The sequence below is a fragment of the Penicillium hispanicum genome, assembly GCF_028827665.1.
Source record: "Penicillium hispanicum strain IBT 35686 chromosome Unknown utg000005l_segment0_segment0, whole genome shotgun sequence".
Lineage (NCBI taxonomy): Eukaryota > Fungi > Ascomycota > Eurotiomycetes > Eurotiales > Aspergillaceae > Penicillium > Penicillium hispanicum.
In genome coordinates, this window is record NW_026623197.1 from 169,233 (window position 1) to 181,052 (window position 11,820).

At 53.1% G+C, this 11,820-nt stretch overlaps 5 protein-coding genes across 5 annotated transcripts; 2 read left to right on the forward strand and 3 right to left on the reverse strand.

Moving 5' to 3' along the window:
- N7459_005504 (uncharacterized protein) lies at positions 1-1,817 on the reverse strand (the record flags this gene model as incomplete). Its single annotated transcript, XM_056944688.1, has 3 exons — positions 1-128; positions 186-723; positions 780-1,817. The coding sequence occupies 3 exons, from the start codon at positions 1,815-1,817 to the stop codon at positions 1-3; spliced, it is 1,704 nt and encodes a 567-aa protein (XP_056799023.1).
- A 998-nt stretch (positions 1,818-2,815) lies between these two features.
- On the forward strand, positions 2,816-4,094 carry N7459_005505 (uncharacterized protein; the record flags this gene model as incomplete). The annotated part of the gene is made up of 4 exons (XM_056944689.1): positions 2,816-2,986; positions 3,044-3,245; positions 3,318-3,674; positions 3,733-4,094. The coding sequence occupies 4 exons, from the start codon at positions 2,816-2,818 to the stop codon at positions 4,092-4,094; spliced, it is 1,092 nt and encodes a 363-aa protein (XP_056799024.1).
- Positions 4,095-4,695: 601 nt separating this feature from the next.
- On the forward strand, positions 4,696-6,261 carry N7459_005506 (glycosyltransferase family 69 protein; the record flags this gene model as incomplete). Its single annotated transcript, XM_056944690.1, has 1 exon — positions 4,696-6,261. One exon carries the CDS (start codon positions 4,696-4,698, stop codon positions 6,259-6,261), a length of 1,566 nt encoding a protein of 521 aa, XP_056799025.1.
- Positions 6,262-6,361: 100 nt separating this feature from the next.
- N7459_005507 (threonine/serine exporter family protein) lies at positions 6,362-8,917 on the reverse strand (the record flags this gene model as incomplete). The annotated part of the gene is made up of 1 exon (XM_056944691.1): positions 6,362-8,917. One exon carries the CDS (start codon positions 8,915-8,917, stop codon positions 6,362-6,364), a length of 2,556 nt encoding a protein of 851 aa, XP_056799026.1.
- A 635-nt stretch (positions 8,918-9,552) lies between these two features.
- Positions 9,553-11,179, reverse strand: N7459_005508 (uncharacterized protein; the record flags this gene model as incomplete). Its single annotated transcript, XM_056944692.1, has 3 exons — positions 9,553-9,924; positions 9,983-10,849; positions 10,928-11,179. The coding sequence occupies 3 exons, from the start codon at positions 11,177-11,179 to the stop codon at positions 9,553-9,555; spliced, it is 1,491 nt and encodes a 496-aa protein (XP_056799027.1).
- Positions 11,180-11,820: the final 641 nt, after the last annotated feature.

Consider the following 11,820-nt stretch of genomic DNA (forward strand, 5'->3'; position numbering starts at 1 on the left):
CTACCCTTGCACGAGAGATATGAGGGCCTCAACCTCCTTCAGAATTCCAATACATTTCTCTTCCCTCAGTTTCCTACAGACAAGCTGTACGCCCGATGGAGCATTCTCAAAAACATTTGGGGAAGTATCTGGGCCGTCAGCGAGATCTATACCCCATCGGTAGCTCGAGAGGAAAGATCACTTACAGAGGTCCATCATATCCTTGTCACCACGATCATACGGAAACCGCTCGGGCTCAATCCGGTCATAGGGCGGACGGTTATACCATTCCCGATTGGCCTTGTCCAACACAGCATCCACAGTAGAGAGCGGGATGGAACCGGTCACATAGTCCAACATGTTATACACAGTAGCGTACGAGTTGCTGATGTATCTTCCATGCGGCGGAGCCGGGTGGCACACTGCCGGCGCGAGAATAGCATCAATCTGATAGTTCTTCCAGAGCTCGTCATACTCGTTTATCAAGCGGCTGCGGAGGATGTGGTTGTCGAAGATCTCTCGTGCCGTTAGCCGTGAGGCTGGTGAGCCTGTCGCTGTACGAGGCACGACTGGTTCACCCGAGGCTTCAATGTGCTTCATCACCGTTTCGCCTCCATCTTGGACGTTGCTCCTCATTGTGCAGGACATGGCTTGGCGGTGGATGGATTGGATCCGGTCTTCTGGGAGGTCTATGACTCTGTGGCCGTGCTGGCGGAGGAGATTCGCTATTTCGCGCACGGCGCGCTTTCTTCCCATCAGCCAATCCGCCTCTTCGACAGATATCAAGGTTCCTCACTTACCGTCACTGGAGGTACTGGCTTCACAATCCCATCATCCCAAAGCACCGCGATGGTGAAAGTCTTCTGCGGCCGTTCGGCCTCCGGGACGTTCCAACTCATAGGAATACAACTCGAGTCGATATCCCACGGTCTGGAAGCCAGCTGCGCTTTCATCCACAGCTCCAGAGAAGCCACGCTTCTCGCCATGGGTCCAACTCCCATATTGACCGACTCACTGCCGCTCCGAGGACCACCAGCACAGTTGCCCGTGGGAATTCGACCCTGGGAACACTTCAGCGCCCACAGCCCACAGAACATGGCCGGAAATCGAATACTACCACCGCCGTCTGTACCGGATCCAAGAATGCTGCCCTTGGCCGCAACCAGGGCTGCCTCGCCTCCACTGGAGCCACCGGCACTCAGTTGGGGATTATACGGGTTTCGCACCGTGCCGAAGACATTGGTGATGGACTCCACCATCAGACACGCCTGAGAAGTTGCCGTCTTTGCGTACGGGATACCACCAGCGGCAACAATGCCATCCACCACGGTAGCATTGTTCGAGGCGATATTCGGCAGCCACGAGACGAGACCGCCTGTCGTTGCTTGCCCCTTCACGTTGAATACATCCTTCACGGAGACAGGTAGTCCATGCAGGATGCCAATGGGCCGTCCCGTTCGCATCAGGTAGTCGTCCAACTCGCGCGCTTTCTGGATTGCGGCATCGTAGAAAACGGCACTTAGACAGTTCGTGCATTGCTGCGCGACCGAGGCCCGTTTGCAGAATGCCTCCGTGACTTGGACCGAGGTGTACTTGCCCGTCCAGATGGCGGAGGCGAGAGCTACCGCGTCAGTGAAGTTGGTGATCTCGAGATCACGATCGTTCAGGATCCCGCATTGCAGGACTTCCGGATCTTCTGGTTGGAGGGTTCCCTTCGCTGCGCGATCTGCGAGTCCGGCGGGCAGTCGATGAGATGGCGGGATACTCTCGTAGAGTTCCTGGCGTTTTACGGCGACCGCTGACTTCCAGTCTGCGATTTCGTATGGCACGCCAGTCATCTTGGATGTGTGAGTGTATGGAGGAAGAGGTGAATGTGGATGTGGTAGCACTCGGGTGTAGCTAGTGGAATTCCGATAGGACCAGCGAGTGAAGATGGACCGATTTGAGGCAGAGTGAGTCTAACATATTAGTCGATCCAGCTCCGCAATACTCATTGTTTTCGTTCCACTTGGTGAACATGGCTTATCTGAAGAACGCCCGCGGGGCGTCGAGAAGTCCGTCGCGTCAATATGAAAGGTAAAAGGTGGGTCGTGACACACCGAGATCACTCGATCCTCTGGATTGTTTCCAAAACGCTTCCCAGTCCGACGGCACGAACGAACTTCACACTTCCCATGGGCCAACCCTAAATCAGTCCGCTGCATGATTCAGGGGTGAGGACGACTTCCCCGATGCATGGATCCCGCAGAACTGCGAGACGAGACTAGCCAGTCGGAGCTTGTCCACCATGTATACGAGCTTTCCGGAACCACCGTCTGCTCCGATCCCTGGTGATCGAGACATTCCGTGCACCAGCGAGTCGCGATGGAGCCGCTGATTGAACGATAGCTTTCCTATGGACGTGGGCCAGAGCATCGAGAGTGTGTGGTTGGTGGTTGGAGCAGTCTCGAATGCAATGAGTCAATGTCACGGCTGCAACCACACAGCCCGATTGTCCCTTGACGGCGAGTAGCATCTGTTGGCGCGGGAAATTGGGTTGTGATATCCACGGCCAATTACCATGATGGCAGACGGCGGCCCATCACGATCGTACCAATCAAGCCTTTTGATCCTGCTGCACTGCCCTGGTCCCCGCAATGGTCTTTGCAATCGGATTGTGCGACGAAGAGACCGAAGATGAGGACCTCCGCTTTTTAGCCTCGATTCCGATGCGCTGGGATTTAAGACAGGCGCCGCGCCGTGCTACCGGATTTCCTCAGGCGTGACTGCCTGGCTGTCTTTCCCGGAAAACAATGGGCACCGTGGAGTTCAAGTGTCCCTCATCATTCGTTCTGTAATGTCTCTGCACGAGCAGTTTCCTGCCTACGGTGGCCGGGGGCCCGGAGACTTGCGCTTGGGAATCGCCCTCGCCGTCATTGCCACAATTTTCATGGCCCTCCGCGTCTATGTGCGCTTGCGGATCAACAAATTCGGGACAAGCGCCCTGATATGGTTTCTTATTGCATGGGTATGGAACTCTCCACTCCGTGCTACCGCTGGAAGATTGCCGACTGGTACGATATAGTTCTTCACCGCGATTACCCAAATATTTGGCATTCTGTCTGTTCTACACGGCCTCGGAAACCACATCACAGTCATTTCGAAAGTCGACGAGCTGCACAGCTTCCTTCTTTTTACCTGGGTCACAGTCTTCTTCTTCAACCTGGCGATTCCCACCGGCAAGGTGGCTGTGGCAGCATTTCTAATTGAAATGAATCAACAGAGCAGTGAGCTATGGCCCTTCATCTGGATGTGTGGTGTCCACGGAGAAGCAGGATCTTAATCCATGACCTGTCCAGATCCTAGAATCCGTCAAAGTCTTATCGCTGTTGCCACAATTAACATCGTCCTCAATATTCCACAGCTCGTGATGGTCTGGTTTCAATGTAGCCCGGTTGATGCTCTCTGGGATCCTCTGCGCCAGTCCCAATGCGACAACCACAAAAGCGTCTACTATACCTACTTTATTGGCACCATTGCCGCTCTTTCGGACTTTTATCTCGCCGTGGTGCCAATCCATATGCTGTTGCCGCTTCGCATCGACCGCAAGCTGAAATGGGGTCTTAGCTTCCTCATGGGGTGTGGTGTGTTTGCTGGCGTGGCTGCCATCGTCCGAACATGGGCCGCGTCATTTATCCTCACCGAAGATTCATCTTGTATGCAGAGCTCGTTTATATGAGGCCATTGGCCGCCTGCTAATTTGATCTCTTCTAGATGGTGTCGGGGCTCTCTTCTGCTGGGGTGAGGTCGAAGAGTGGGTTGTCCTTATCACCATGTCCATCCCTCCTGTGTGGCCACTCTTCCGCCCCTTTATGCAACGGTTCATTCAGTCCAATCAGCAGTATAGCTCCACGGCCGCGGGCGATCAGCCTTCATCGGCATTCTCTCCACCTCTCGTGACTACTACTATCTCTATCTCTTCTACCAAAGACACTCCAACAACGCGTGTGGGGTCCGAGTCCAATTCCAGAGGATCTCTTGAGAAGAGTGCCCACAAACCGGTTGCGGGAAAGGCTGCACAAAGGCAAGAAGCCTGGGCAGAATCATCCGAGGTGGAGAAACGCGTGTCACCTTGATTCGATGCTCATTCTACTATCATGAGCTGTGTTCCACTACGCTCTCTGACACACTATTTCCTATGAATGATGCCCATATAATACTTAATTTAATCTATATTCAGCTCTTTCTCTGTATACCCCTACAATGGAATAACGTCCGTGAAAGCCCGCAACCCGCTCTTGGATATCTCCGGTGTCTCGGTTATCAATGTAGAAGTAAGTTAGTTGAATTCAGGCCTGTCTATCCGTTTATATATACTTCCCCTAAGTCAGTTCTCACAATACCGTAGGATTCCAGATCAGAATATTTACTGTTAATACAGAACACCGCAATGCACATATTACACTAAACATACCATGCATATCTTATCCATTCATGCTCAAGTTGACGTATTTGAATACCCGATAGTCCATTGTGGTCACGGGAATAGATCTGACATAAGCAGATCCCAAAGCGGCAATTCGCGTCCGCTCAACGAGGCAGCCAGTTTAAGGAGAAGCAAGCGGAAGCCCAACGATGGCTGTCTCGTCCACGCCAGTCCACAATACCCCATGCTGAAATCTGCCTGGATGATGGGTTGAGTACGAATACTCCGAGTCTCGACTGCATCTCTCCGTCATGACTGCCCGTCTCTTGCACCCGGACGAGTATGAGCTCGCGTCGCGCTCCTCGCTCGACTCCGAGGGCACCTTCAACCTGGACGATGATGATTTTGAATCGCAGATTCCCCCATCCTCCCGATTAGGCGCGCCCCGGCTCCCGTGGCTGTCTCGAATCTTCTCATCCTTCTCCGGATACCGTCATATCAAGACCAATACCCGACCCATCTTGGCGAGCTCGGCGCGCCCGACATGTGGTCGACGATTTCTATTCCGCCGTCGCTGCTGCTACCTACATGTGGTATTCGGAATCATATTTGCCCTTGTCCTGCTCACTTCGATCTTCCGCCCTTCCTATACGCATCCACCAGCGCACTACTCCGCTCTCCGCAGGTCGGCCCTGGACAAGTCATACGCTGGTCGAGGGAACCCACGCAACGAGCAGGTCTTTATTGCTGCCAGCTTATACGACCGCGGGGGTGAACTCGCTGGGGGCCAATGGGGGACCCAGCTTCTGCAGTTAGTCGACATGCTCGGACCGAACAACGTGTTCGTGAGTATCTACGAGAATGATAGCGGGGCCGAGGGACAAGCGGCATTGCGAGAGCTGGAAAAGCAAATCCCGTCTGAGAAGTCCATTGTTTTCGAAGAGCATCTGGACTACAAGAGCGTTCCATCTGTGACCATTCCGGGCGGGGAGAAACGCGTCAAGCGGATTGAATATTTGGCCCAGGTCCGAAACAAAGCGCTGCAGCCACTCGACGATCACCCGGAGAGGCGGTACGACAAACTTCTCTATCTTAATGACATCCTCTTCAACCCAGTGGATGCGCTTCAGCTGCTCTTCTCAACGAACGTCAACGAGAATGGTGTATCCCAGTACCGGGCCGCCTGCGCCGTCGACTTTGACAACCCCTTCAAATTCTACGATACCTATGCCACACGCGATCTCCAGGGCTACAGTATGGGTCTGCCGTTCTTCCCTTGGTTTTCCACGGCTGGACATGGGGAGAGCCGGAAAGATGTCCTCCGAGGGAAGGACGCCGTGCGGGTCCGCAGCTGCTGGGGCGGCATGGTAGCCTTTGATGCGAGATATTTCCAAACACAGCCACGAAGCCTCACAACCCCAGTGCGCTTCCGAGCTGGGCCTGATCTATTCTGGGAGGCCTCTGAATGCTGCTTGATCCATGCCGACATCCAGGATCCCCAGAACAAGGTGGATGAGATCACCGACACGGGGGTCTACATGAACCCGTATGTCCGGGTGGCATACGACCGTCGTACGCTGTCCTGGCTGGGCGTGACGCGGCGATTCGAAAAACTATACTCGTTTCTACACAACCTTGGGAACCATCTCGTGGGTCTTCCTTGGTATAATCCTCGTCGCACCGAAGGACCGGGCCAGAGCGTCCAGGAGACCGTCTGGGTCTCGGATGCCACCCAGGATGGTGGTGGTTCATTCCAAACAGTCGACCGCATCGCCGGCAACGACGGGTACTGTGGGCGTCGGGGCTTACAAGTCATAGTGGAACACCGCAAGCCCGGCCAGAAAGGGTTTGAGAGCATCCCCGTTCCCTCTATGTAGCGGCTCATGATAACCTACACCTGTAATCTTAGCACCAGGACAATGCCTTGGGAATTCCGAGATGTATATAATTCGATGAGAGATACGAATATTTGCCAGTTCAAAAGCTGAACAGCCCGCTCCTGCGCTTCCCATATGGATAAACCACCAGTGCCGCTATAAACAAGCCGATCGTGATGCCGATGGCCACCTGGATCATACCAAATCCCAAACTGAATGCCGAGTTATTGGACGCCAATCCAGCCCCAGGCGCAGAGCTACCTGACCCATGAGAAGAAACGTTCTGACGGATCTGGTCTGCCGACTGCACGCCGGAAATCAACGATCCGGTCGCAGCTAACCCCGACGGCACCAGAACGAAGATAGCAGGCAGAATGGCCGTGGCGGCATGCCCGTGCCAGAGACGGCTGTAAAGATTTCCCATGATGCCAACCGTGAATGCACCGACGGTATTGGCTACCTGGGAGTTTGACCCTAGTTTCTTGGTGCTGAAGTAGTTGCTGATGTACCCAGACAACGCGATGATAGTCATGGGTGGCAACTGCTTCCATTTTCCTTGATTGATGATCAGAAGCCACACGGTCATGATGGCCACGAATGGGAATCGGGCCACGTATGGATTGGCGAAGGCGCCCTGACTTGGACAGGTGATGTCCGACACTGCAGCATTATCTATAAGACCGTAGATAGTTGTACCGACGGTGATGCCATAGCCCAAGAACAATGAGAAGATGATCGCGTATACCATTCGGATCGAGCCGGCAATGATTTGGTGAGACTGGAGCTCCAGACTGCTACATAGTACCAGGAACCCCGGCAGAATTAACGCGATCGAGGCCTGCGAAATGGCGGAGAAGCAGAAGAGATATTGTCGTTTCCCATCAACGACAGCCCGTGGAATACTCCCAAAGGCCCGTGCCAGGAAGGACGTCATCACAGTCGAGGTCACTTCAAAGACATTGGAATAGAGCACCGAGCGAGGTGCTGCAACGAACTGCATGGCTCCGACGAGCATCCCATTTAGAAAGATGATGGGCATATCGATAGGTCGTGCATTAAACGCGAACGGTCCAACTGTTGCGGTGGCCAGGCCATAGACCACGACAACCATCACCTTATGGAATCGCGGCTTCTTCTTCATGACTTCGTCCAGTTCCTGGATTGCTTCTTCAATGCCGATAACATCATGAATCACGTTCTTGTAAATGAGATGGGTGTCGGATAGACGCGCCAGGTCGACACCCTGCGCAACTCGAATGAGCTTCACCTCAGTCGTTCTGGTCGAAGGATCATCGAACGACATGATCATGCACCCAGGTAGATACAAGAACTGACTGTCCACCTCAAGAACCTTGGCGGTCATCTGCATGTATTCTTCTAATCTATGCGTGGGGGCACCGAAAGCCATCAGTGCCCTGCACAGTTGCATAATGTACCGCTGTCGACAGATGATCTCCGCGATGTGGATGGTCACTCGAATCTCATCTTCCAGTCGCACCTTGCGATCAGACTGCTTCCCGCGTCTTTTCGAAGCAGCCGATAGTACTTCACTGGATACCGGGGTACTGGCTCCACTCATATTGTCCGAGGCGCCGATCAGGGTTGAGGTTGAAGTATTCGGGGGCCGTTTATACCACTTGGGCATGCCCTTTTTTGGTGTTGTTGTCCCCGATACCGAAGACGCCGCACTCGATGGTGCCGCATCATGAGAAGTAGATTCCATGGAGGACTGACTCGGAGATCGTGAGTGTTCCGCAGCTTGCTGCTTCTGCTTCTGCTGCTGTTGCTGTTGCTGCTGTCCACCATTCAATTTGATCAACTGCGACAGAATCCCACCACCACCAGAGCGATACCGTAGGCCTGACTCCAGACTCGACTCGTCTTCCCCTCCAACGTAGTCCGTTCCCCCATGCGGATACGGCTTTGGGCGGGATTTGCGACGATGGGCGGAATGGTCTTGCGTCAGGTCTCGCACCAGCCGATGGGCCTCGGAGCTACTTCCTTTCTGATGCTGTCGCTTCTCTTCATCAGTCTTGTGCTTATTGTCCGTGACATCCGACAGTGGGACTTCACTCCCAGTCGCCCAGTCAGCTCGGTACACACCCGCATGTAGATCGTCACCTCCCGACGTAGGCCGGCCCATCAGCTCTCCCAGACGCACTGCTTTCTCCTTGAGCGACCGAGTCGCCGCGCGGAAGCGGCTTTTTGCAGCCTGCAGATTCAACATTCCAGGCTCAATGACTCTTTCCTCTCCCTGTCCCTTTTCAGCCGGCTTCTCCTGCTCTGCTGTCGGCATTTCACCGGGAGCTATGTGGTCCTGGTCGGCGGGCTGCATTCGATCCTGAGCGGGCGTATCGGCGATATCGGCAGACTCATGAGAGTATGGCAACGAGGGCCGATGTGCCATATCATGGCGATGCGACTTATCCCATTCTGCACCAAGGTCTTCCGATGGCGACTGGCGAGCGACATCTTCTCGGAAACTGTCATTGGATCGGAAGTGGACGTGAGGTGCAGGCGGCGACGTCTCCTGGGATCTGGGGTCATTGTCTGCATAGTATCTCTCATTCGAGTCTTCTGTCCTTTCTGATGGGTCGATGAAAATGTCGTCGCTGTCGGTCGATGATGAGACTTGCTTCTCTTCCCGCTCGGACATGAGGATTGTAGGTAGCAGTGAAGGGGGGGTTTCCACTTGGTCACGAAGAGAGCATTGGAACTTTGGATCAATCAGAGCAATATCTGTGAAATATTCCATCAGCTCTCGTGGACTCAACTACGATCCTCGGGGCTTACAATGTGAACGAGCTGAGGTCTGCCTCTTCGCGAAAGCAGTTACTGCCTCGGACTTTGGTGAGTACAGAACATTGACCTGGCGTAGAAATAGATGGAAGAAGCTAGATTATACCTCGGAAGCCCCCAGTGCCGGAAGAGAGCATCGATAGTGGCCATTATTGTCATCCATGAGCTCATAGAGGCGCGGCCAGCCAAACTCCAGCGTGACTTGCCTCAAGGTTTAGACTTGACCAATGAAAAGGATATGGGCTTGCTGAATCCAGAATGTGAAGCGGCTGAAGCCTTTCCCTGCCGCTTTTTAACCAAGGTTCGATCTGCCGCTTCGGAGTCCTTGTCCGACGGGACCTCAGCTTCATGCATCGACCCGTTGCGTAATGGCTATGCATCTGCTTCGTTCTTTCGGAAACAAAACTCTCGTGTCAAAACTGAAGATTGAGTCACCAGAAGAGACAAAATAGAGATTGATCGATAAATCAGCGCCCTTGCCGACTAATGGGCTTATACTGATTCACTCATTGTGGCATCTTTCTGTCTCCAACCCCAGCCTTTGGTGTAGACAACTAATAGTAAAGGACTGGTCACGAACAGAAGCCCCGAGACAGCTAGATATGTCCATTGCACTCCAAGTCTCTGGATGAGTGGATTTACTACAGCAGCAGCTCCGGCCCCCAGGGAACAACGAACCAGATTATTCGCGGCCATGGCGGTAGCCGGGGTTTCGTAGTTTAGATCCACGACCAAGATGTTCATAACATTGTAGGCCGCCGTGATAAAAAAGCAAATGAGGAACACCATCATCAAAGCGATGAATAACGGTGTTTCCTGAGCAATCAAGTAGCCGTACGCTGCAATAGTGCAAATAGCAAGTCCCTATCGAGGCCATCAGAACAAGCAACCCAAATTATCAGAGACAGTTATATCAGCTCACAATCATAGGAAGGCCAATTTGTAGCCTTGCGCGCTCAATGGGAAATGTCAGCATGTCATGCTTCTGGTTGTAGCAAACTGGTAACCCGGCTTTGAGTCGTGTTCGTCTATAATTCCAATCCACAATTAGGCCATTTGCAGTCGCGCTGAGGAGCGACCCTAAACCGGCGGGTATGAAGCAGAGTCCAATCTGCAAGTCATTCAGGTGGTATAGCGCTGCATACTGGGCTGGAATTCCAGCCGTGACAGCGTAGTAGCTTCCAAATACTGCGCCATTTGCGAGGAGTATGAGTCCTAGCGGTCGACGAAAGAGTAACTGCAAGGCTGCCCAAGGATTCGGAATCCCAAGGCGACGGACTGAATTAGGAGCAGGTGGTATGGCCGAAATCGTTGTCTGGTCCATGTAGCTGTAAAGTGAGCGGCTCCAGACGGACGGGGCAATTGACCCGTTCCCGACGATGGAACGACACGTTTCTGGGAAGAAGAGTAGAAAGGGAACAAAGAAAGCACCGGCTACGATTGCCAGAAACCAAAATATCGCCTGCCAGCCTAGGTACTGGCTCAAAACACCGCCTACGATGGGGCCCAGTGAGGGAGCAATGATGTTTCCCAGGGATGCAATGCCCATGTATGACCCTCGCTCTGCAGAGGTGATAATATCAGCTGCCACAGCAGAAGCGAGGGCGACAGTCCCACTACTACCGCAACTTTGGACGGCTCGAAGGGCTAGAAGAGCCGGGAACCAGTGTTGGAGAGCGAGAGCAATGTTGCCCACGATGTAGATGGAGAAACAGCAAATGTAAGCTGGGCGACGTCCGGCTTGATCAGCCAGGGAGCCCGTGAATGCCGGTGCAATGCCCTGGCATATCTAACAGACCAGATACCGGTCAGCGAACAATCGGTCAAGTTGGAATTCCCTCCACAGGGGATCCACTCGTCAATGTACCATGTATGTGGTGATGCTTAGGTTGACTTGGGATGGAGTAACTCGAAGATCTTTGGCGATGGAGTTCAGCGCTGGGTAGTAGATATTGGCCGACAAGGGCGAGAAAGCCGATGCCAGTGCGGCTCCTAGAATGATAAGTCGCTTTTGGTATGTGGTAAGTATAGAATACTCTTGGTCATTTGAAGCCGGCAGTAATGGAGTTGCTTCCCCATTACGACGGGAGGCCGAATCTTGATTTCGTGAATCGCTCATCTTTGGGCGTCAACAAATTAGCAGAAGAAATGGGTGATAGGTTGGCCATATACATGGAATTCCTGAAAATAATATGCCGGCTTGATGAACTTCTTACGCGCTCATGAAAAGTCCCCGTAGTCCACTGAGCTCGTGCCATGATGCCACGAGGGTCCCCAGGAAAAAGACATAGTGTTGCATATTCCGGCTCTGCGGAATGATTGACGAGGCTTTTGACCGGTAATCTATATCTCTTGATGACATTAGATAAAAAAGATGGAATTGGTTGATATAATAGTCAGCACAGCGATCGCGTGGGATTTCACTGCGGCCTCAGGGATGCAGCAGCATTTGCTTGTCGGAGACTAAGAAACTGTCAACATGGAAAATCAGGTGATTTTAGCCCTTTCAGTACCACTAGGCCAAAAAGTGCGAACGCACAGTTTTACCACTGTACACTGTAATTTCTGCCGACAGAAACCAAGCAAGCAAGCAAACAACAAACACCGACAGGGGCTGAAGAAATGGGTCTAGTCCGCCGGGAGGACATGGATGCTCCAATCGTTCCGGCCGAATCTTCAAGGTCTGCGTATCGGCGCTAATCAAAGCTGCATTTGACAGGGAAGGGTTCGACCGGCGATTTAGTGGGCCAGTGTTCAATG